Here is a 23305-nt window from a genome sequence, read left to right as displayed (position 1 = left end):
CAGGAGGCATAACCCCCCCTTCCAGGCCTGGTGGGAGCAGGGTCGGGACAGGGGAGCAGGTCTGAGTGTGGCCCTTGAGCCAGTGAGCCCCTGAGTTCAGTCACTTCCTGCTTGCCACATGGGGAGGCTGTGGAAACCCGAGGTGGAGACAGCATCTCTGATTCCCAGTCCCCACCCCCCGCCCCGTGCCCCGTGCCCACAGTGGCTTTCTGTCTTGGAGGCAGACGCTTGAGTGCTTCCTCCTGGGGCAGCCTAGCCTAGTGCCTTTCTTTCTCCTTGGACATCTGGCCTGTTGGCAGCTGAGCTCCACCGCTCTGGTCTGGGGACCGCTTGCACCCCCTCTCTCCTGGCAGCCCCGGCTCCAGCTCCCTGAAGTGTGGTGTACAGGGCACCATGGCCCAGCCCTGCCCTCTAAGGAGCTGAGAGTTCCTGCACAAACTGCTGAAAGTCATGAGGGACACGGTGTCATGTTCTTGGAGCAGTGTCCCTGGTCCCTCCCCATTGATCCTCCCTCTCTTTTCTTAAAACCCTCCCCAGCACCTACCCGTTCTTTTTGGGGTGGAAGTTTGTTTTCCCTGCAGACGAGCTCCATCAGGATGCCATCCCCCTCCACGCAGCACTGAGTGGAGCACACTCCTCCTGTCAGGGTCAGCACACTGTGGGCATATTGAGAGGGCAGCCTGTTGTGTTCCAGAAGCTTCCTTCCTAACAAGAAGGAAGGGTAGGCCCTACAGGAGGGGAGGGTGCCCATGTAGCCTCTGGGAGGAGGTGAGAGGCCCTTGCCGCCCCTCACCTGCCCCCTCCCCCACCCTCCTCCCACGCTCTTCCCCAGTTACGGCAGAGTCTACGCAGCTGCCGACCCGTACCATCACACCATCGGGCCCACGGCAACCTACAGCATTGGAACCATGGTAAGGAGCCCGCGCCTGGCCCTGGGTGCCAGTCCTAACAGCTGGGGATGGGTGGCGAGGCCCTTGGGGGAGAGGCCGAGCCCTCTGACCAGTGCCTTGGTCCCGGAGACTTTGGAAGGCCCACGTCCTGGATGTGAGTTAGGATGAGGGGAGGGCCAGCCCCTCACGCCCTCTCTCAGTTGCGGGGAAGCAGGCTGAATGGCTGGTCAGCCCACCGTACCATTTGGTCCTCTGGGGAGCACCCCAGTGTGCCCGATCCGTTTCCCTGAGCTCCATCACTATGATAAAGTCCTGTTGAGGCCCCTCTATTCCAATTTCCACCAGGAAAACCTAAGAAACCAAACCAGGGCCACCTCTCCTTCCCAGCAGAGGCTCCCAAGGCCCCAGGGCTGTTCCTGCCCACGCCACATCCCCACGGCCCACTCGCACTGCTGCAGCCCCCTCACATCCGGGAGGGGAGCGTGGGCTACCGGTTGCTTCTCACCAGGCCCTGGCTCCTGGCTTCCTGGGGGGTCCTGGGGTCCTGGGGAAACAGTGCCTGCTCTGCCCCAGTCTCCTCCCTCAGGCTGTGGGGTAGAAGGGGCGGGGCGGGGAGGTGCGCGGCGTGGCGTGTCTGTGTGTGTGTGTGTGTGTGTGTGTGGCCAGCTGTCGACACGTGCAGCCCAGCTCACTCTGCACCCAGAGCTGCTTCCAGCAGACACCTGCCTCCTGTGCCCACTGGCCCCAGCCCCGGGGTGTGAACGCGGGTCTGAGCTAGCTTGGCATCCAGCATCAAAGATGAAACAATCTTGGGGGAGTAAGGAGGGAGGAGGCTCAGAGGCGCCATGGATTTTTCCCATCTTCCTTGGTTCTGATGACTCCCTCCAATTTTTGACTTGCCTTTTCAATTTTTAATGAGCCTCAGACACCCCCGGCAGCCTGTGGTGGCTGCGGGCAGCCACAGGGGCAGATCTGGCATGGCCCCACCCGGATGGAGGTGCCATACCCTGGCTCTTGGGCCCTCCGCGCAGCTGCAAGCTAAAAGCTTTCATGAATGCACGGAGGGTTTCCTCTTGCGTTTTCACTTTTTAAGATTTTCTATTTTTCCCCAGTTTTTCTTCTCTTGCACTTGCCGTGTTCATCCCTTTTCTGACAAAACTGGGTGGTAGGAGGGTGGGAGGCCCCTTCAGAGCCCTCCCTGACTGGGGGCAGCCCAGGACATGGGAGAGCTGGAGCATCCAGGACCCGCTCTCCCCAGCAGGACAGGGCTGGGCTCCAGGTGGGCCCAGGAGGACCCAGAGACCCCCCCCAGGGAGCAAGTCTCTAGTGCTGTGCCCAGCAGACTTGCCTCTCCCAGTGTAGCTGGCTTCAGTGGCCCCAGGCTCTTCAGCCAAGGCCCAGGAACCCGCCAGGAGGTCCCTCAGTGCCCTGAAGATGCCCTGTGTCGCCCTGCTGGGGTGCAAGGAGGTGGGGCCCGAGCTGGGACCCCCTCTGCATAAGGACAGTGAGAGGCCAGGCCTGAGCCCAGAGAAGTGACCCAGAAGCCCTGTTGGCCATGACCCCAGAGCGCCCCCTACAGTGGCCCGAGACCACCAAGTCAGAGGCAGGTCCTCGCCCCTCCTGTTGTCATGACAGCCCAACTTCTTCTCCCCAAGGAATACGGAGGGAAAGGAAACGAGACTTAGCTATTTCTCTTTTTGTTTTTCCTTATTTTTTTTTTTCTTTTTGCTTTTTCCCCTCTTCCAAAAGACGGTACTGATTGGCTGTTTTTCATCTTTGATGTTGCAGGCTAGCCTCTGCCGAGGAGGGTACAGCCGCTTCACCCCCTACTAGCAAGAGACCCAGCCCCTAACAGCATTCACACTGACTGTCTATTACACACCAAACCCAACAGCCCAAAACCAGGCACAGCCACCAGAAGACAGTGCACCCCTCCCGGTCAGCGCCACGCACGGCTGGCCCTCTGCGACGCTAAAATCCATAGATTTTTCTCTCCAGCCAGTTGGTCTCCCCACCCCACCTGTGCTGGTGTGTGTGTCTTTGACCCTGGTTTTTCCTGTATGTCTGAAACTGTGATTTCCTATTTTGACTTTGTTGATGTTGTACTACCCGAGCCATTGCAGGTACGGTATGCACACCGTGGGGTCCAGGCTGGGCCAGGAGACCAGGCAGCCCCCGACCCGGGAGTAGCGGTAGTGCCCTATGAGGTCAAGAGCCACGTTTCCTGGCCTCCTGGGCTGCACAGAACCACAGAAACGCCCGGCAGGGCCTCCCCCAAAGCCACCCCGCCAGCCCCGTGCCACGGCCCTAGTATCCAGCACCCTGATGTAGGGAGGGAGGGGCTCCGGGCACCCAGTGTGGGTCTCCCCGGCCTGAGGGTGCTCCCGCGGGCTTTCACCCAGCCAACCACAGGAGTAGCCACGCCCCTCCTTGCCCCATTCAGCTGAAATTAATATTTTTAATTAAATTTTATTGATGATATATCTTGCCGACTAGTCACAAGCACGTCGCGTAGTGTGCAAACTGCCGTGGTCACGCCAGTCTCCGCGACTCCCTAACACGGCCGCAGCAGAAAATGGAAATGTGGAAAGGCGTGTCCTGGCCCCCCCTCAAGGCGCCCCTTAGCACCGCAGGGCCAAGGCCAGGCCAGCCCTGCAGGGAGGTTGTCCTGGAGGCACAGCCTACTTTCCCTGTCCCCAAGCTCCGAAATGTCTTTATTGGGGTATATTCCGGAAGGAGGGGTCCTCAGCAGGCGAGCCGATGAGGGGCAGAATGCACCCTTCCTCAGGCCCTCCCCTGAGCACAGGCCAGTCAGCCCCCTCCCTGCATTAGAGAGACTGCGGGCAGGGCACTGTGGCCTGCGGGCCGCTCCTTCCTCAGCCCTGGGACTGGCCAGCCCAGCGCATGGCGCTTCTGGGGAGACGCTGGCTGGGACCTCAGTTGAGCAGAGCCCTGGGCAGCTGCTGGCCTGCTTGGGAAAAGCCAACCAAGACAGGCACAGTCCTTTCCTGGGGCTGGCCTGGGGCACACACATCTGTACCCCCATGACAGGGAAAAGTAGCCTCAGGTTCTGAGTGTGCCATGGCTGGGCTCCTGGGGCTAGAAGGCCAGCTGGAGGGTGTGGGTTCCCCACCAGCCAGGGCTGAAGTCCTGCCACCCACCAGGCCCTTGCCGTGGGGGGCCCGGCTCCCCCACCTCCCGTGGCCAGAGCATCACCTTCTGCTATCTCATCCAGGCCACCTCGAGGCCTGTGTTGGCCCAGCCTCTCCACTCACTCTGCCCTGCTCAGCTCTGTCTCCTCCTCATGGCCCCAGGTGTCTCTTCCCATCCCGGGCTGCCTGGGCCTCAACCTGGTGTCCACCCACACTCGCCCCTGGAAGATCAGGGTCCTGGAAGCTGGGGGGCAGGTGTGGCGGCGCCAGGACTCTAGGCCAGGGGCCCCATGCCACGCGGTCCTGTCGCCCTCACACCTGCCGCGCCTCCCCCTGGGAAGCTGCAAGTCCTGCCTTTCTGTTTCTGTTGTAGTGAAACCTTCCACCGTTTCCTTCTCGGACCATGAAGGGCAAAAACAAAAAAACAAAAAAAATCACAAAACAAAAAAAACAAAAAAAGATGTTAAGATCCAAGCAACAAAAAAAAAAAACCACCAAACCAAGAGGCATCCAACCAAGTCCAAGTCCCGCGTCCTGGCCACACGCCCGCACCGAGGGAGCACGCCGGCAGGGGCGCTGAGGAGCGGCCCCGGGACTGGACGGCCCCACCGCGTCCTGGCTGGCAGCGCAGTGGGAACACGCCCCTCCGTCTCAGGCAGTGGGGGAGTTGGAGGGGAAGGGGCCTCCCTTGCGGGGCCCGTGGGGGGCTCTGTTTTCCATCCAGTCTTCCTTTCCCAGCCCCCAACTCCCAAGGCAGTGTGGAGCTCAGCGGCGGCAGAGCAGGCCCGGGGCCTGAGCAGGGAGGTGCTGCTAGCAAGACTTGATCTTTGTGGCCAGCTGTGCCGGGGGGCCGGCGGGGCTGGGGGGTGCGGGCAGCTTTCATCCCAGGGGCTCCACTGGGCCCCATCACCCTCGTGTCGTGTCCCCTGCGTCCCACCTCCCTCATGCCCGGCAGTCCCGCCCGTGCCCCCAGCCTGGCGAGGAAGCCGTCCAACAGTAGCCCCGGGACCAACTCCTGACAGGAAGGGCTGATGTGGCTCCAGGACTCAGGCGCTCCATGGGAGGACGAAGGAAGTCCAGCCAGCCAGGAGCCACTCCTCACACCTCCGAGTGTGGCCAAGTGGGCCCTGAGGCCAAGGACTTGCTCTTCCTGGCCACCTCTCCCTTTCTGGAGGTGGCCTGGGGCCTGTGCACACCAAGGCTGACCTCGTGCTGCCTGCTGGGACCCAGCCCTCCCTGCCGCTCCCCTGCGAGCCCAGTCCACTGTGGGCGGCCAGGGACGGGCCAGTGCCCAGCTGCGCCTCAAGGTTGGGAGTCTCAGTGGCTGTGGGCCTGGACCGGCACAGCCAGAGCAGAGGCCCATGGGAAGGGCAAGGGATGGGGAAGCCTGGGCCGGCCCCTTCGCTGCTCCCAAGGCAGGTGTCCAGGTGGCAGGAGCAGCCAAGCTCACCTGGTGGGAGGAGCAGAGCAGGTGGCAGGGAGGAGCTCCTGGCAAGGCAGGGAGCACTGAAGTAGGGAAGCAGCAAAAAAATACAGGCTCCCGACGTGACTCCACTGTCTCATGAAACGTCAAAAATTTAAAAATACACCTCACTTTCTATTCAGCATCAGCTACTGAAGCTATCGAAATGGAATTCTCCTTTTCTATTCCCGTTGTACATAGCCCCACGCCCTGCCTCTGGCTTTGTCCTCTGTACAGAGCCCCCGTCCCCTCTGCTGTTCCGGACCCTTTTCTTGCAGCAGCTCAACCCCCTGACTCAGATCCCCAGGACTGCAGCCGAGCCCCGGGCTTCCTTTCTTACCATTCTGTATGCTTCCAAGGTGTGACCATTCCAACTAACAGTATTATTAAGATGATTAATAAAGATTTCTTTCTTCAAACCAGGACAACTGTGTATGCTGTGGCAGCTCCCGGGCATGGTGGGTGGAGGGCATAGCAGCCCAGGCTGCAGGATCGGGGCCAGGATGGGATGCAGCCCTGCCTTGGCCTGGAGCCAGGTGGCAGTGGCGTCAGAAGGCCCTTCTAGGCAAAAGACTCCAGTCTCAATCCTAGAGTCCAGGCTGGTCCTCTGCATCCTGCCCCAGGACGGGCTGGGTGGGTGGCAGCTCATGGCGGATCTGTGCTGCCTGGCCTGCCTCTCGGACTCAGGTCGAGGCCAGCCCTGGTCCCTTCTTTCCTGGTTACAGTGTGCGCTGGACACAGCGTGACCTCAGAGCAGAATGCACCCCAGGAGGCAGAAGGGTTACACCTGGTGACCACACAGCTGTGCTTGGTCAACCCAATGCAAGAAACAGCACGGAGCTGGGAGGGTGGGGGACATGGCACAGAGGCAAACGTGGCTGGTGCTTCAGCCAGTTCTGCACCCCTGGTGTAGCCCGAGCTGGGGACCATGAGAAGCCATGTTGCTTCAAGGTAAACCCACTTCGCCAGCCTGTCACCCCTCCTGGAAGGTGGCCAGGAGCTAGAGCACAGCTGCAAAGGGTCAGCTGAGGAGGGGACGGGAAGGCAAGTGGCAGAACCTGAACCCAGAGCTCAGAAGCCTGGGGCTGGAGCCAGGGCTGTACAGGGAGCCAGCATCCAGCGCTGGGCTGGTGCTGCCTGTGCTCCACCACACCAGGACTCGACTGCACTTTTCACAATGTCAGACCATTTATTTCAGAGCAGTTACACCCAGCAGAGGGGCACAGGCCTAAACGCTGGCATATTAATTTTCCCGCACGCGAGCCCTGCATGGCGGTGGGGCTGGGGAGCCGGGGCGGTGCGATTCTGCCACACGCCACGCTCTGCTAGGCCCCCTTCCTCCTAATTGCCTGCTCACCAGACTGTGAGAAAATAATTGCCACTATAAATTTTCCCTCCTCTGCATAAAATATTCGGGGGAGCCAGCACTTAAAAAATAGACTTCATGAAAGACGAGCAGCAAGGCATGGATGCTGCGCCCCCCACAACCCTCGCTGCAGAGGACACGGGCCAGGAGCCCCTTCCTGGTTCCCCCTAGTTCCAAATGAGAGAGAAGGGCTTAAAGAGCTCCCGGGAATGGTCACAGCTGAAAAATGTCGAGTGAGCGGCTCCACGCGGCAGCAGATTGTGTTCACCTGCCCTCCACCCAGGACAGTCCCCGGGGTGGGTCCAGGCTGCAGGGGGGTCAGCAGAGGACGCCTCCTGCCCCATATCCTTGGCAAACTCACGTGAGACAGGGAAGAATGTTCCTAATTAGGCAACAGCATAGAACCCCTAATCCCAGGACTCTCTACTTGGCACAAGTACCCAGGAAGGCAGGGAAGATGGAGAAAGGTGGATTTCAGCCCCTGGAAGGAGCCCCGGCTCAGAGCGGCTGCTGAGCACCCAGCCTTGCCCTCCTCCGGACATGGGAACGGGTGTGGCTGTGCTGCCACCTGGTGGCCTCTTCCCTCACTGCAGGGCGAAATGATGTGGATGCTAGCCGTTAGGTGTGGGCTCCAGCTGGGGTCACAGAGCATCCCAGCAGCCCTCAGTGCTGCCCAACACCAAGGGAACCCCCACCATTGGCCCTATGTGGCCTGGGGGTGAGAGACCTCCCAAAAGCAAGGGACTTCAGGCCATTGACACCGTGGAAGGACCACAACAGACCCCACCTAGACCAGCCGCAGTATGACCCAAGGCCGTGGGGTCCAGACACCACACCAGGAAGCCTCCCAGGCAGCCCAGGTGTAGCAGGGGCTGTGCAGCTGCAGAGGCCTGGGCAGAGGGGAGGCGGCGACGAGAAGAAAGAGCAGGAAGGACAGAAGAAGGGGCCTGTGGTGAGGACCCTGCCTCCCTCAATCCCCCACGCACCTGTGCTGACTCCTGCTCAAGGGGTAAGCCTGGAGGTCTCCCCGGTGCTTGGACGAGGCTGAGAAGGGAGGACGTGAAGGAACCGAGTAGCTGGAAAAGCCCCCATGGGTCCTGCAGCTCCTGCACACAGGCTGGGGCTGGGCTGGCGTGGGGGGCAGGTGCTGCTTCCTACCTGGACTGACCCGCTACCCGAGCCTGAAGGGCAGCTTGTCCAGAGCCCACAGCCTCTCGCTGGGCAGAGGCAGGGCCACAGTGCAGACTGCCCCAGAGCCACTTCCCTGCAGCCCACAGCCCGGAAGAAGCGTAGCAGAGCCAGGGGCTGCTGCAAACGCTCCGGAGATGACCTCACACGCAGCAGCGCGGTAAATTGCCAACACCAGGAAACACGCAGCAGCTGGGGCTGGCCACGTGGAGGCACGAAGCCGGCGCCGGCTGGCCCGGAATGCCCAATCCTCAGGGAAAAGGGCCTTTCCCACCACGAGGAGGGTTCTCCGGGGCATCCTCTCCCGCCATCCCGCAGGCAGCCCCACCCCAGGAGCTGCTGTAGCTCGTCCGCATCCTCGGAAACGTCCTGGGGCCTGCTCCAAAGCCTACCTGCCACAATCTAAGAGCCTTTCTAATAGTTTCATCTGCAGGAAAGAAAATGTCATTCTCAGCATCAGCATCTTGCAGCCTATTAGGAAATACTCTTTATAGAATTTTCTCAACTTCTTCCCCTCCTTTCATTTTCACCTGGGAACCATGTACCGTGGGGAGAGACAAGGCAGAAACAGAGGGCCACTCGCCTCGCAGTAACCAACGCTGCGATCCCACGGCCTGGTTTCCTGTTCCCACCGCCCCCGGCCAGAAATCCACAGCATTCAGCCAGGGGTCCTCCCCCAGCCCCGGGACCGGGGTCTCGCCGCCACTGCCGGCACGTAGCAGGTCCAGCGCAGGCCAGGAGCAGAGAGCCGGGAAGAGGCCTCAGCAGGAGGCCAGGAGACCACCCGGCTTTAGCATCCACTCATGCGGGGCCTGAATAAAGCAGAGCCGCCCTGCCCCACTCGGCCTGAGGTACCCGGAACCCTTCCTTCGGGACAGGCTCCACCAGAAACTCCACGCGACGATCCTGACCGGGCCCGGCGGCTTCCACCAGCAGGTCCACTATCCGGTACTGGGTGGCAAAAGCCAACCCCAGGAACGTGGGCATCTCTGGCCTCGGCAGCTCCCTGCCCGGAGAGTCATCACTCGTCCCTCCCCAGTAGTGGATTCGGAAGCAACGGACTTGTGAGAGGAGGAAGGACCAGTGCAGGGTGCAGCTGAGCTGGAGCAGAGAAGGGGGCCCCTCCCGCTCAGAGGCGGCCGGCTGCCAGCGGACCTGAGAGATGGTGACAGTCTCCACCTGGGGCAGAGGGGCCAGCAGGCTGGCAGCATCCACCACCTGGCAGGAGAGAAGGCTCAGCACGGTCGGACGCCCAGGGGCAGGGAGAGGGCGCCCCCACGCACACATTTCCCCTCCCTGACTCCTCCACCCCAGTTCCCCACGGAACCTGAGAAGGGAGCGGCCTGGGGTAGCCTCCACCCCCACTCTAGCTGGACAAACGGCCAGCCCAGCCTGAGCCCCTCTGGGAAGCATTACCTGGATCTCTCCAAGCCGACAGGTGAAGCTCTCCTCCTCCCGACTACCTGGCGGCCGTGAGAAGCACACGAGGAGGTCTAGCAGCAGGCACCCACGCAGGCTCACCTCGTAGCAGCTGCGGGCGAAAGGGCTGATCACAGGCCGGGTTCAGCCCAGCAGCTCCGGGGTGAGCCGTCCAGAGGCCCCAAGCCACAGCAGAAGGGAGATCCGTCCCAGGGTCGGTGGGGACCCTAGGCCGACCGCAGGGCTCCCAGCAGCTGTCCTGGGCTTCCGTCTCAGAGCTGCCCAAAACCTGAAGACCAGCCCAGGGCCCCTCCATCCCTCCAGCTCTGGGGTTTCCCAACAGAGACTTGAGTGGGGTGAGGGACGTGAGGAAGGAGAGGGACTTACTGCTGGACCCAGCCCCTGCTCAGCTGCCGGCCGCAGCGGCCCACCCATCTGGCCAGCTTCGTAGGGGGCACCCGGAGGGGTCGGAGGCTGTGTCTTGAGCTTGTTTCTGCTGGAGAAAGACATGGGACTTGCAAAGGGAGAATCTCAAAGGAAAAGGCATTGAGAAGGACCGCCAAGGGAGCCCCAGGAGTGCAGAGAAGACCGCCCGGTTAGGCCAGAGGCTCACAGGTCCAGAGAAGCCACCAGGAAGGGCTCCAGAGGAGCTCGGTGAATGAAACGCATGTCTGGGCTCAGCCACGCTCTCACTCATCCCGGCATCTTCCAGCCTGCTGTCTCCCCCACCCCGTTTACTCGACCCTCTCCTCGCCATGGTCAGCAGCAAGCCTGTATGCAGCTCAGGTCTCTGGAAGGGGCCCATGTCCACCCTGCACAGGAGCCTCAGCTGCCGACGAGGCCACAGGGCAGAGGGTGTGGCTGAGAAGTGAATCCTCCCCGTCCAGGCCTCAACCACAAGCTGCCCTGACTCCAGCAAAGGCGGGATTTACCCTCCACTGTCCACACCAGCTCCTCCCCACACCCCAGGAGCCTCTCCACACTTCTCAGCCCTGAGCTCTCCCCGCCGGGCAGAGGCAGGCCTGGGCCCCACTGCCTCACCGTTCAACACTGAGATGCCACCGATGTGGCAGCTGCTGGCATCCCCTGTGGTTAGCTCTAAAGCAACCGTGACGTCTGTGGGCCCCTCAAGCTTATACACCATGGACAGGAAAATCTTGGGTGGCACTGGAGCCTGCAGGGAAAATAACCTGGGAAGAAAGGTCCTGCGGTGAGTGCCGTGGAAAGACCACTGAGAAATTGAAGCCAGCTCCAAATTGCGTCCGCCAGCCCCTTCCTCCAGGAACAGAGGACCTGGGTGCCAAACACTCCCACATCATGCTCCTGTCCGTGGCCAGGGGACAAGCCCTACCCCAAGGCCAGATTCTTTTGTGGGTTGAAAGATCTCAGTTCTGAAATACCATATGGGATTCCCTCATATGGGGCATCTAAAGTATCCAAACTCACAAATGCAGAGTAAAGGGGTGGCTTTCGGGGGCTGGGGGAGGATGGGGGGGCTAATGTGCAATGGGGAGAGTCCAGTCCTACAAGATGACACAGTTCTAGGGATCTGTCACATAGCAACGTACGCAGAATAACACTCCCGTACTGTTCACTTAAACATGGTCAAGATGGTAAATTTCATGTTAATGCATTTTTGACCACAATTTTAGAAAACCAATCTGGGTCTGTCCTCTGTCCTTGTTCTGGCCTCCACTGCCCCATCTGTCCAGTTCCACGGCCACCACGTGTGATGGGAGAAGCTGGTGGACCCACCATCCCCCATCACTCACCCACCTCACGGCCACATTTCCAACCTCCGGTGGGATCACACCCCGGACAAGCAGGGAGCTGCCTCCGTGCCAGGCATCCTCCAGGCAGCAGTGCGTCCTCACCCAGCCCCGGCCATCCCCTCCCAGCCTGTGTTCTCCAAACAAGGGCTGGATCTCCTGGGCACTCAGGTGGTACCAGGGCCCCACCGCCTCCTCCTGAAAAGGGCAGAACAGGGGCACTCAGCAGAGGCCAACAGAGCAGGTGTGCCCGGAGCGGCAGGGAAGGGCAAGACCACCACCACGCCTGCTGGCAAGTCCCAGGCTCCTCCCACCTGTCCCAGCTGAGGCCAGAGAACAGACACGGAGGGAAGACGCCACCCACCTGGCCATAGCAGACCCTCCGTGCACCCAGGCCCAGGCAGAAGGACGTGACGAACGGCAAGGAGCAGATGCTATGTGTGGGCAGATAGCGCTCCAGCCGGCCCCAGAACCTGCCAGAGACGTGGGGGCAACAGCTCGGCCCGGAGGAAGGGAGGGAGCCTCTCAGTGTCCCTCAAACTTGCTGGTGGAAACTCAAGGCCATCCTGCACCCTCCAAGACAGGACTTCTGGGAGGACTGCAGCCTCCCTGGTTACGGATATGCTGCAAACACAAGTCTGCAGGAAGCAGTCGCTGGGTTTGGTCCCTGCCTAGAAGCAGCCAGGGTGCTGGTTTCTTCCCCCATCATCCTGCCTTAACCACCCCCTGACTTAGGAAGGGTCACTAAAGAGCACAAACGTGTACTGTCAGAGAAACCAGAAACCCTCCCTCCCATCAGCCTGCACTAAGCACCCAGGAGGGCAGGACTCACTTGTCCTGGTTCTGGAAGAAATCCTTCTTCTCCAGACACTCGTACACCCAGCCGGGGGCAAAGAGAGCCACGGAGAACCCATGCTTTCGGATCAGCTCCAACGACTGAGGAGACAGAGGGCGACGCTGGGCACATCAGGACCACAGAGTCCAGACAGGCTCCTGGACACCAGTGACGTGGGGTGGGGGCTCTCAGGGCAGCTCGGAAACAGGAGGGGGAAGCTGTCCAACCCCCCTCTCCTAGCTGCACTTGGGGGCTGCTGGGCATCACCCCCGTCATTCCACAAGCTGACCAGAAGAGGGCGCCGGAGAGGCGGTCAGCGATGCTGCAAGGGCAGGGGGCAGGAGCTGGACGCTAACTGGCTGTGGCCGCGCGGTCCCATCGTCCTCTGGCACACCTCATTCGATTATCAGAATCACGGGCAGTAAAGAGGCTCTTTAGTTATCGGATTAATTTACTCATTTAAAGCTAAATTAAGGGCTGAGAACATCCCTGGGGCTCTGGGAAGGGGCAGGACTGACAAGCCAGAGGCAGGCAGAGCCCTGTGCATCCCATGCCAGGGGCACCGGCCCAGTCCTGCTCCTTCCTCCGTGCTGGTATGACGCCAAAAAATGCTCCCTTGCCATGACTCCTACCACTCCCCAAAGCCTGGGCGCTTCCCCCTTCCTCACCCCCGAGCGGCTGTGAGAGGCACTGCAGGCCCCTCTGCGTCTGCGCAGGCTTCCCTTGGGGGGAAGGTCAAGGAACGCAGCTGGGACAGGAGGCCTAGGCCCGCCAAGGACCAGACAGTGGAGGAACAGCGCACCTCTGTCTGGTAACACCCACACAAAAATACATTATCCAGTTGTAGAAATAGCCAGGAAAGGGGTTTCAGTGGGGACACAGCTTGGCCTGGGCAGGACACCTTGTTTCTCAGTGCCACGGGGTACCCACTCTGGGAAGAAGAGCTGATGTCGTTCCTTTGAGGTGCAGACGGGAATGGAAGGTCCATGAGGAAATGAGGTCCCAGGGGAGGCACTGGGCCACTGGCCCTTGGGCGAAAACCACCACCCACCTTGTCTGTGTCGAATCGGCCTCCGACCACGTTCCCCCGAGCAAACACGTCCACACCCACGTACACGTCAGCCCGGCGCTCGCCAGCCTGCCCCAGCATCCGCTCCAAGTGCTCCTCCCGCCAGTTATAGTTGGTGAAGAAGCCGTCGCAGGAATCAAAGAAGACCCTGAGAAGCAACAAGGACCTGCTGTGAGGCCCAGGCCGAGAAGGACAGGGCCATCCCCCGCCAACCCCGCAGCCTCAGCCCTTCCCCTCCTAGTACTCAGAGGGACAGGGCCACCCCACCCCACCCCACCCACAGCAGGCTTTCCCTCCTAGAGCCCAGAGGGACAGGGCCACCCCCTCCACCTGCGCAGCCTCAGCCTTTGCCCTCCTACAACTCAGAGGCACCTATGACTCACGGGCTGGGAGCTACCTCCAGGACCTAGGACATGGCCTGTCCCCCAGGGGCAGGAAGCAACCCCAGATGGTGACCTGAAACCCTTGCCCACCATCCATGGTGTCTGCTGAGGCTCAGGATGTTAAGAGAACTCTTTGCCTTTTTGAGACGGAGTCTCGCTCTGTCGCCCAGGCTGGAGTGCAGTGGCACGATCTTGGCTCACTGCAAGCTCCACCTCCCAGGTTCATGCCATTCTCCTGCTTCAGCCTCCCGAGTAGCTGGGACTACAGGCGCCCGCCACCACACCCAGCTAATTTTTTTGTATTTTTAGTAGAGATGGGGTTTCACCGTGTTAGCCAGGATGGTCTCGATCTCCTGACCTCGTGATCCGTCCGCCTTGGCCTCCCAAAGTGCTGGGTAGGCCGCCACACCTGGCCTACCTTCTCCCTCTTTTTACCCAATGCAGTCATATATGCGCTGCCTTCAAGATTGCGCCAGCCCCTTGCGGCACCCGCCCCTCGCAGCACCTGCCCCCTCATGGCCACCCGTCGGCAGGCTCACCTGTTGTGCTGGTTGAGTTCGTCTTGCCATTTGAGCTGCCCACTCTGCACCACACTGTCATACCAGAGCACCAGGCCCCCCGGGACCTGTCGGTGCAGCTGTGTGGTCAGGTACCACAGGAAAGGAGGCGTGTTCCCCACGGCGGCCAGCTGAAAACGAGGTGAGAGCCTCGGTGAGCCCCAGATCCGTCTATCATGAGAAGTATCCGGCGCTGACAGGGGGACGCAGAGCAAACAGATCCACAGGTGAAGCTGCAGTTCTTTTTTTTTTTTTTTTTTTTTTTTGAGACGGAGTCTCGCTCTGTCGCCCAGGCTGGAGTGCAGTGGCCGCATCTCAGCTCACTGCAAGCTCCGCCTCCCGGGTCTACGCCATTCTCCTGCCTCAGCCTCCCGAGTAGCTGGGACTACAGGCGCCCGCCACCTCACCCGGCTAGTTTTTTGTATTTTTAAGTAGAGACGGGGTTTCACCGTATTAGCCAGGCTGGTCTCGATCTCCTGACCTTGTGATCCGCCCGTCTCGGCCTCCCAAAGTGCTGGGATTACAGGCTTGAGCCACCGCGCCCGGCCGAAGCTGCAGTTCTGAAAGGCCCTCCCCGCCACAGCCCCAAAAGTGGAGTCCAGCCAAACAGACGACTCCCCTTTCTTACTGTGGCAGGAAGAACATGAATGCAGAAGTCAGGAAAAGACAGAGCGCACCGAAAGGGGAGGGTGCCCTGAGAAGGAAGCCACACCCCCAGCCCAGAGCAGAGCGCGGAAAAGGAAAGGCGGGCTCACAGACAGCGCGGGAAACGTGAGAGCCGGCCAAGCACGCTTGCTGGAAACAGTCGGAGGAGATTCCGTCTCACTGCGAGTAACTAAGATTTCGGAGTTGGCACTGCCTGGGAGGCGAGAAATGGCTTACTGCTGCAACCTGCAGCCCAGGTGTGGGGCGAGGTGAGGCCAAGGAAGGAAAGAGGTGGAGGTGGGCGGCAACACAGCAAGGGGCGGGGAGGTGGGTGAGGGCTGGGCGCTCACACTCAGAGAGTTCTCGATGTTGATCAGCCAGCCATCGAAACGAAAAAACTGCGCGATCTGGACCAGCCTGTCGGCCACTGCCTGGTATGAGCGCTTGTCCCCGGCCAGGAAGGCTTCACAGAGCCTTCCCCCTTCGTTCCACTCCGTGATGAAAGTCCCTGTGAGGACAGGAGAGAAACAAGGTCGGCCACGGGAATCACCTTCCCTTGACCTGCTGGTTTTCAAAGTGAGGTTCTGGAACCGGCAGCCTCAGTATCACCTGACCACTTGGTAGACATTAAAATCCCCATATATCCATATATCCCGTGAACCAGACACTCTGCCGATGGGGACCAGCAATCCTGGTGATGGAAGCGACTGTGATTGAGGCTAAAGCCTGAGCAGCACTGTTCTGACCCAGGAATCGGCAAACCATGGCCCCGGGCCAATGCCCGCTACTACCTGTGTTTGTAAATGCAATTTTACTGGAACACGGCCCTGCCTATTTGTTTACCTACTGTCACTCCAATAATCACCACAGTGACTCACTGGTCTGAAACGCTGAAAATACTGTCTGGTCCTTTCCAGAAAACTCCTGCAGATGGCTGTCCTGACCAACCGAGGCGGCCCCCAGCAAGGGGCTCTGTGCACTGAGAAGCAGGCAAAGCCTGCGCCTCCTAATCACGGGGTCCCCTGGCTGGTTAGCTGAGGAGTCTGGCTGACACAGAGGTGAGTCCTTGGCTCTTACCCAGCACACAGACCCCATGCCTGTGGGCAGCGTTGGTCCAGCCCACCGGGGGGATGGTGACGGTATGGTGGCTGAAGTACACAAAGACGTCGATGCACTGCCAGTGGTAGAAAGCATAGGGAGTCTGCACCACCGAGCCCTGAATGAACCTGGGGAAAGAAACAGAATAGGGCTGGCCACGGCAGCTCATTCATGCCTTTATTCCCAGCACTTTGGGAGGCCAAGGCAGGTGGATCACTTGAGCCCAGGAGTTTAAGACCAGCCTGGGCAACATGGCAAAACCCCGTCTCTCCCCCCAAAAACTGGAAAAATTAGCCAGGTGTGGTGGTGCGCACCTGTAGTCCCAGCTACTTGGGGGGCTAAAGTGGGAGAACCGCTTGAGCCCGGGAGGTCAAGGCTGGAGTGAGCCCAGATTGCACCACTGCACTCCAGCCTGGGTGACAGAGTAAGACCCTGTCTCAAAATATAGAAAAAAAGAAACAGAGTCGGGTCCCAGGAAGCAGAATAAGGACCCAGAGACCGCAGGGTGTCCCCAAAGATTTCTCTTTAGTTCCATTCAGTCAAGACTCCCTGGAAGCCTGCTGTGTCCAAGCAAGGTGCAGGCAGGGAGGGGCAGGAACCAGCGCCACTCCCGCAGCCACAGGCAGAGCATTCTGACTGGGGCATCAGGCATTTGCCATTGCATCTAATGGACGAGCATGGCGAACCCCTGTGGGCAGATGAACAAAGGAGAGAAAGGAGGGGAAGTAGGAAGGCTCATGTTAAAGTCCCGTCTCCGGCTTCCCGCTGTATGTGGAGGGGTAGGCAGTCCCTCAGGACAGTCTCCTGGAACTCGACGGTTGGGGCTGGCAGCCGTGTGAGCTGTGCCCAAGGTTTCACCACCTGCCTCTGTCTCTACCTTGATGGTTGGCTCTGACTCAAGCCTTCCCATCAGTCACAGGGTCCAAGATTGTTTTGTGGACATGTAAAAGCACCACGTGGACTCCAAGGCAGCTTTGGATGGGACATCGGCAGCTGGGGTGGGTGGGGCGTGTAACACCTCTGTGCATCAAAGCCAGAACCCAGCGACCCAGAACAGGATGAGAGCTTAAGGGAAGAAGGTGATGAACAAAAAAAACAAGTGAGGGGGTGAGGCTGGGGGCAGGCAGCTGAAGAGGACCCCCTGCCTGCCGTGCCCTGTCCCATCTACCAGCCTCGAAGTTGAGGAGGTTCAAGGAGTCAAATGATTCTAGAGCTAAAAAGGACATAAGACACTGCCTAATCCAATCTTCCCTTTTTTTTTTTTTTTTTTTGAGACAGACTCTCACTCTGTTGCCCAGGCTGGAGTGTAGTGGTGCAATCTTGGCTCACTGCAATCTCTGCCTCTCTGGTTCAAGCGATTCTCCTGCATTAGCCCCCTAAGTAGCTGGGATTACAGGCACCTACCACCACGCCTGGCTAATTTTTCTATTTTTAGTAGGGGCAGAGTTTCGCCACGTTGGCCAGGCTGGTCTCAAACTCCTGACCTCAGGTGATCCCCCTGCCTTGACTCCCAAAGTGCTGGGCCAAGCCCAGCCCAATCTTCCCTTTTTACGGATGAAACACTGGGGCCTGCCTTCCTCTCGCAGTTAGTTCAGTCCCTCCAATGCCCGTCTCCTGACTCCCCGCCCAGTGCTCTTTCTACACATGGCACTCTCTCCTGCCCCTCCAGCCCCCACCCCAGCAAAGAAAAACAATCAATGTAAGCAACATCAATGTAAGGCCAGGTCCTCACCTGTCGTCCAGATACCCCCCCATCATGTCATGACACAACAAAGTCCGGGGCCTCTGGCTGCTCAGAGGGGGCTGGCGACACGCCAGGGGCTCCAGGGCCACGTTAAAGCCATCCTCCATGCGGGGTGTCCACGCCAAGAGTTCCTCCAGCGAAGACAAGTAAAAGCTGACAGGTTTGGTGGTGTCCTTGTCATAGTATCTAACTGGTCCGAGGACAGAAACATTGAGCAATTAATGGAAATTATTATAAGATTAATCGAAATGTTTTGACAATAACAGAGAAGGAACATGAGAGGGGGTGGGGGCTGACCTGCCCCAAAGCCCCAGGCGTGAAGGTGGAGTCAGTATTCAGAGCCTCTGTCTCCTCACCTGGCAGGGGGTCCGGGGAAAAACTGACCACCTCTCGAAAGACTGTCTCTTCTTCATCATCTTTGATCCTAAGCAAAGAAGGAGTTGTACGTTTATAAACAAAAACATAAATAGGCAAGAACACTTAGAAGCAAATGGACCAGTTTCATCTAAATACAGAGGAACAGACATTCTCTGCCTTACGTTATTTAATATTAACTATAGAAACATTGTATAATGCAAGGAAGTGCCGTGTGATAGTCCTAAGGTTACCTGTATTAGCAACCAGGCCTTGGCTTCTGCAAGGACACACGTGCCAATGATTACTCCTAAGAATAAACCTTACTCTAGGCCAGAGGCAGTGGCTCATGCCTGTAATCCCAACACTTTGGAAAGCCAAGGCAGGAGGATCACCTGAGGTCAGGAGTTCAAGACCAGCCTGGCCAACATGGCAAAACCCCATCTCTACTAATACAGAAATTAGTCGGGTGTGGTGGCGCACACCTGTAATCCCAGCACCTCGGGAGGCTGAGGCAGGCAAAATCACGTGAACCCAAGAGGTGAAGGTTGCAGTAAGCCAGGATTGCGCCACTATACTCCAACTTGGGCAACAGAACGAGACTCCATCTCAAAAAACAAAAAACGGCCGGGCGCGGTGGCTCACGCCTGTAATCCCAGCACTTTGGAAGGCCGAGGCGGGCGGATCACAAGGTCAGGAGATCGAGACCACGGTGAAACCCCGTCTCTACTAAAAATACAAAAAAAAAAATTAGCCGGGCGCGGTTGTGGGCGCCTGTAGTCCCAGCTACTCGGGAGGCTGAGGCAGGAGAATGGCGTGAACCCGGGAGGCGGAGCTTGCAGTGAGCCGAGATCGCGCCACTGCACTCCAGCCTGGGCGACAGAGCGAGACTCCGTCTCAAAAAAAAAAAAACAAAAACAAAAAAACACACAAAAAACAAAAAATAGAATAAACCCTACCCTCTAAAGCAGCCACCCAAATACCATACTCCAAAGACCAGACATACATACTTCACAGGGTCTTCAGGATTTTCTATGGCCAAGGGGCAATATCCAAATACCAAAAGTACCAGAAAGTTTCAGGTCCTAAGAGCAGAGGCCAGGCTTTCTCTATAGGCCACCCTTCCCTAAGTGCCTTCCATGCTGTTCACCGATGTATGCTACAGGGGGAAAGAGTTCCTTTGGTACATTAACATGGAAAGCTCCTAAATACATCTCAAATCGCTTTCTTTTAAAAATTGATTGATTGAGAGTCTTGCTCTGTCACCCAGGCTGGAGTGAGGTGGTGAGATCTCGGCTCACTGCAACCTCCACTTCCCGGGTTCAAGGGAGTCTCCTGCCTCAGCCTCCCGAGTAGCTGGGATTACAGGTGTCTGCCACCACGCCTGACTAATTTTGTACTTTTAGTAGAGACTGAGTTTCACCATGTTGGCCAGGCTGTTCTTAAAATCCTGAACTCAGGTGAACACCCGCGTCAGCCGCCCAAGTGCTGGGATTATAGGCATGAGCCACCACGCCTGACCTAAAAACTTATTATTATTTTAAGAGCAGTAAGAAGACACTGCAGTGGCTATTTATGGGCCACGGCACCAACATTGAGATTCTCTAAATCTACCAACGCCCAAGGCCACTTCTTTGCTCACTGAGCTGACATCTGCCATCACCCCACTGCCATTCAGAGGCCTGTTGCAAAGAGTCCTCTGTAGCATCTGCCACCACCAAACACTGACCCAGGGCCTCCAGAATGACATTGGGAGACCCCGACAACTGCAGGGGTGGGGGACAGATTCAAACAGAGATGCCCAGAAGTTGTTCCTCTCCACTTTCCTTTTCCGAAGCCCCCTCCCTTGTCGATGTCCTTATACTTCAGCCGCCCCTCCCAGGCCTTCTCAGAACAATCCCACACCAGGTCACCTTTGTCACCTGTCATTCCCCACTAGGAGGGAAAAAGCCATCTCCACATTCCTCCTGTCCCAAAATACCTTTCCCAGCAGCCAGCCTCCATCCCATCCTCATGAGATCTGAAAAGCTCAGCAGTCTCACTGCTTTGGGTTTAGAAACAAAGCTACGGCTGCTGTTTCTGGAAGCCATGTCTGTGTTTCTAACTTTTCCCCCCACAACCTACCGAGGGGGAGGTTTACTGGGCGGGCAGGTGCCCCCCAAAGGAAGGAAGCCCAGCCCAGAGGCGCATGTTCCTCCCTTTCTATCTCTGTGCTTTGGCCCTTTCTGTTCCCTCCCGTTGGATACCCTACTCCCCATTCTCCACCTACTGAAGGCTTCCTCCTCCCCAAAGACTCAGTTCTAGTGTCACCCCTGCAGGAGGCCACCCCCTCCACCAGCCGGCATCCACTGGGCCATGAGCACCGCCGCCGGGATCTTCCGCATAGACCAGCGACGTGGGAGGCAGGGGTCTGGCCGGGGCCCCGGGATTCCCGCCGGGCCCCGTGGCCACTCGAGTTTGCACCCGCATTTCCGAGATGGACGGAGGTCAGGCACGGGGGCCGGAGGCCGCTGCCCGGCAGTGGCGCGGGGACAGAAGGACTGACCGAGCGGAGGGGCGCTGCCACCCGCTGTCCCCTGCTGTGCACGGAGCAGACACAGGCGCCGGCCCCTCGCCCCTCGGCGCGCCCGTGCGGGGGAACCTCTGGCCCCAGGGCCACGGACTCTCAGCCCCGCGGATCGGGTCTCACACGGGCCCCACAGCCCCACCTCCTCCCCGGCCGCCGCCGCCGCGGCCGCGGTTCCTGCTCCTCCTGCTCCTCCTGCAGCTGCCGCCCCCGCCGCCGCCGGGCAGCCGACCGGGTGACCGTCACCGCCGCGGCCTCCATGACACCGTCCGCGCCCGCCGAGAGCCAATCGCAGGCCCGGACCCGCCCCCGCGCCGCGCTCGGCCAATGGGAAGTGCGCAGCGCTGACGCCGCCCTGGGACGGGACTCCGGGCCGACTCTGGCCAGCTGCCCCCCGGCGGGGACTTTGTAGCGGCGACAGGCCGGGGGCGGGGCCGAGGACGGGGCGGGGCTGTGAGGGGCGGGGCCTGGGCGAGTTCTGAGCCCGGGGTTCGTCGTCGTCGTTGTTGCTGTTGCCCATTATTGGATTTGAGTCCACGGTTCTAGAAGGCTCTAGAAGGCTTCCGAAGGCCCCAATCTGCAAGTTCTCTTTTTAGCCTCACCAGCCTCCTTTGCAAGCAAATTGAGGTGTATCCCGGAGAGATTAAGCAATCTCCCAAAGGGCACAAAGTCAGCAAATGGTGGAAATGAGACTTTAACTCATGCGGCTAATCCCTATTAAAAGATAATTTTCAGACCGGGCGCGGTGGCTCTGGTCTGTGATCCCAGCACTTTGGGAGGCCGAGGCGGGCGGATCACCTGAACTCAAGAGTTCGAGACCAGCCTGGCCAACGTGGTGAAAACCCATCTCTACTAAAAATACAAAAATTAGCCGGGTGTGGTGGTGCATGCCTGTAATCCCAGCTACCCAAGAGGCTGAGACTGGAGAATAGCTGGAACCCGGGAGGCAGAGGCTGCAATGAGCCGAGATGGTGCCATTGCACTCCAGCCTGGGTGGGTGACAGAGGGAGACTCCGTCTAAAAAAAAAAAAAAAAAAAAAAAAACATGAAAGGTTAGTAGGTTAGTATCCGGCCACGTGGAAGCTGGTGTCCTATGTAGGATGCATAGTTTTCCAGTGAAACACAGATTTCTTTCTACAGCCCCACGCCTGTGCTTGACGGTAGTAGTTGCTCTGCCCCTAAGCGTGCAGGGCCTGGAGTGGCTTCTCTACAAGAGTGGCACTGCCCAGCGTCTTAGGCACAGAAGGAGTTCACAGGAAACATGATAGAACAGAGCCCTGAGAAGCCAGAACTCAAGGCTGGGCCCCACAGGGCAAGCCAAGGCCCTCCTCCCTCCAGGCCCAAACATTCCTCCACAATTAGGAGCTTCCAGTGCTGGGCTGCAGCTGCCGCCCAAGCCAAGTTGACTGGGCCTTTATTATCGTTGCAGACTTTGAACTTTATGAGGCTCCAAGCTTCCATAAATGCCGACGGTGGGAGCTATGACTAAGGTTGTTGAATATGGGCCATGGTGCAGGCCAGCCAGTTAGGCAAGAAGGACGGGCCCATCAGAAGCAGGAGACGCTGACCCATGGGGAGGACAGAGATGGCAGAGGCCTCTTCTCTGGGGCTTCAGCCCTGGGAAGCTTGCAGTGAGCGAGGGCAGTGGATCAGCAGGCTCCCTCCTGCTGTGTTCAGGGTGCACCAGACGTGGACAGTCGTGATTTGGTGTGCATCTAACTGGGTGTTCCCAAGCCCTCACCTCCAGTTTAGCAATAAAAATAGATAAACTTTCATCCTACCCAGGTTAGAACAGTTCTAAGGGATACTTTGAACAGCCCTTGGGTAATGTTCAGTCTCTGGGAGAAAATATGCCCAAACCTCCCTTCTCTTCTCTCCTTTCCAAAGAGTAGGCACCTGGTCTAGAAGAGCAAGAAGGCGAAGGCCGCCCTGCACGCCCCTGAGGACAGAGAAGACTCAGATCTTATGGCGTCTTGTTAGCCCCTGTGGCTCGTGGTCTCTTTGGGCGTCAGGCCAAGACTGGAGGGGCCCTGTCTGCCTTGAGGTCACATTGGCTCACGCTGGAGCTCTGGACCCATTTGAGGCCTGAGTGGGTCCTCTAAATCCTAACCTTCTAGGGTTTCCAGATAAAATACGGAGCAATCAGTTAAATTTGAATTCCAAATAAATGACACATGGGACATAGGACAAGCTTATATTAAAAAGTGATTGCGGCCGGGCACAGTGGCTGAAGCCTGTAATCCCAGCACTTTGGGAGGCCGAGACGGGTGGATCACGAGGTCAGGAGATCGAGACCATCCTGGCTAACACGGTGAAACCCCGTCTCTACTAAAAAATACAAAAAACTAGCCGGGTGAGTTGGCAGGCGCCTGTAGTTCCAGCTACTTGGGAGGCTGAGGCAGGAGAATGGCGTAAACCCGGGAGGCGGAGCTTGCAGTGAGCTGAGATCCGGCCACTGCACTCCAGCCCGGGTGACAGAGTGAGACTCTCCGTCTCAAAAAAAAAAAAAAAAAGTGATTGCATATTTATCTAAAATTCAAACTGAACTAGGATGCTGTCTATGCATTTGCTAAATCTGGCATCCCTACCTGTGAATCTGAACTACAGACTCGGCAGAGCCACCTGCCCTGTTTCAGGGGCCCCTCTGACACCTCCCTGCGGGCTCTCAGCTGTCCTGGGCTCTGCCCACACCCGTACAGGAAGGCTGGTTGGTTTGGGACAGCTGAGCCTCGGGCCTCCGTGCCTGACCATGCTGTCCCGTCAGCTTCCTGTTGCAGGTGGGGCCGCAGTGCGTGCACTTGCCTCTGC

General features: G+C 58.7%; 2 protein-coding genes across 28 annotated transcripts in view; one reads left to right on the top strand and one right to left on the bottom strand.

The window, feature by feature from the left end:
* The window catches only part of LOC105469257 (RNA binding fox-1 homolog 3), a 524235-nt gene extending 518303 nt beyond the window's left edge, over window positions 1–5932 (top strand). For 9 of the 22 annotated variants that reach the window (XM_071081763.1, XM_071081762.1, XM_071081767.1 and 6 more), the window contains 2 exons: window positions 833–911; window positions 4416–5932. In XM_071081763.1, the coding sequence (XP_070937864.1) occupies window positions 833–911; window positions 4416–4418 (82 nt within the window). In that variant the 3' untranslated portion in view covers window positions 4419–5932. Of the gene's footprint in view, window positions 1–832; window positions 912–2678; window positions 4365–4415 lie in introns of those variants that run through there. The other 13 variants (XM_011720097.2, XM_011720091.2, XM_011720095.3 and 10 more) reach the window with 7 other exon arrangements.
* A 582-nt stretch (window positions 5933–6514) lies between these two features.
* Window positions 6515–20793, bottom strand: LOC105469255 (endo-beta-N-acetylglucosaminidase). 6 transcript variants are annotated; one of them, XR_011615219.1, is made up of 14 exons: window positions 20640–20793; window positions 17934–18001; window positions 17566–17767; window positions 15813–15961; window positions 15086–15243; window positions 14073–14221; window positions 13133–13298; window positions 12079–12182; window positions 11611–11719; window positions 11254–11444; window positions 10519–10667; window positions 9865–9973; window positions 7857–9589; window positions 6518–7457 (listed from the first exon to the last, which is right to left on the bottom strand). XR_011615219.1 is itself a non-coding variant. In XM_011720089.3 (14 exons), the coding sequence occupies exons 1-14, from the start codon at window positions 20756–20758 to the stop codon at window positions 8860–8862; spliced, it is 2202 nt and encodes a 733-aa protein (XP_011718391.2). In that variant the 5' UTR covers window positions 20759–20793; the 3' UTR covers window positions 6518–8859. The 6 variants fall into 6 exon arrangements, 5 of the variants coding, with proteins under 5 accessions (XP_070937857.1, XP_070937856.1, XP_011718391.2 ...); XM_011720089.3 differs by having other exon boundaries at window positions 6518–9276; window positions 9475–9589; window positions 9865–9970; XM_011720088.3 differs by having other exon boundaries at window positions 6519–9276; window positions 9475–9589.
* Between the last annotated feature and the right edge of the window lie 2512 nt (window positions 20794–23305).

The sequence above is a fragment of the Macaca nemestrina genome, chromosome 17, assembly GCF_043159975.1.
Source record: "Macaca nemestrina isolate mMacNem1 chromosome 17, mMacNem.hap1, whole genome shotgun sequence".
Taxonomy (NCBI): domain Eukaryota; kingdom Metazoa; phylum Chordata; class Mammalia; order Primates; family Cercopithecidae; genus Macaca; species Macaca nemestrina.
Note: the sequence above shows the minus strand (reverse complement) of the source record. Positions and strands in the feature narration are given on the sequence as shown.

Coding starts and splice junctions, on each gene's coding strand:
- LOC105469255 (XM_071081755.1), bottom strand. CDS start 20,758: ATGGAGGCCGCGGCGGTGACGGTCACCCGGTCGGCTGCCCGGCGGCGG. Junction 12,183..13,132: donor GCCGATTCGACACAGACAAG/GTGGGTGGTGGT, acceptor CTGTCTCCTCAG/TCGTTGGAGCTGATCCGAAA. Junction 9,974..10,518: donor TGGCATCTCAGTGTTGAACG/GTGAGGCAGTGG, acceptor GTCTTTCTCCAG/CAGAAACAAGCTCAAGACAC.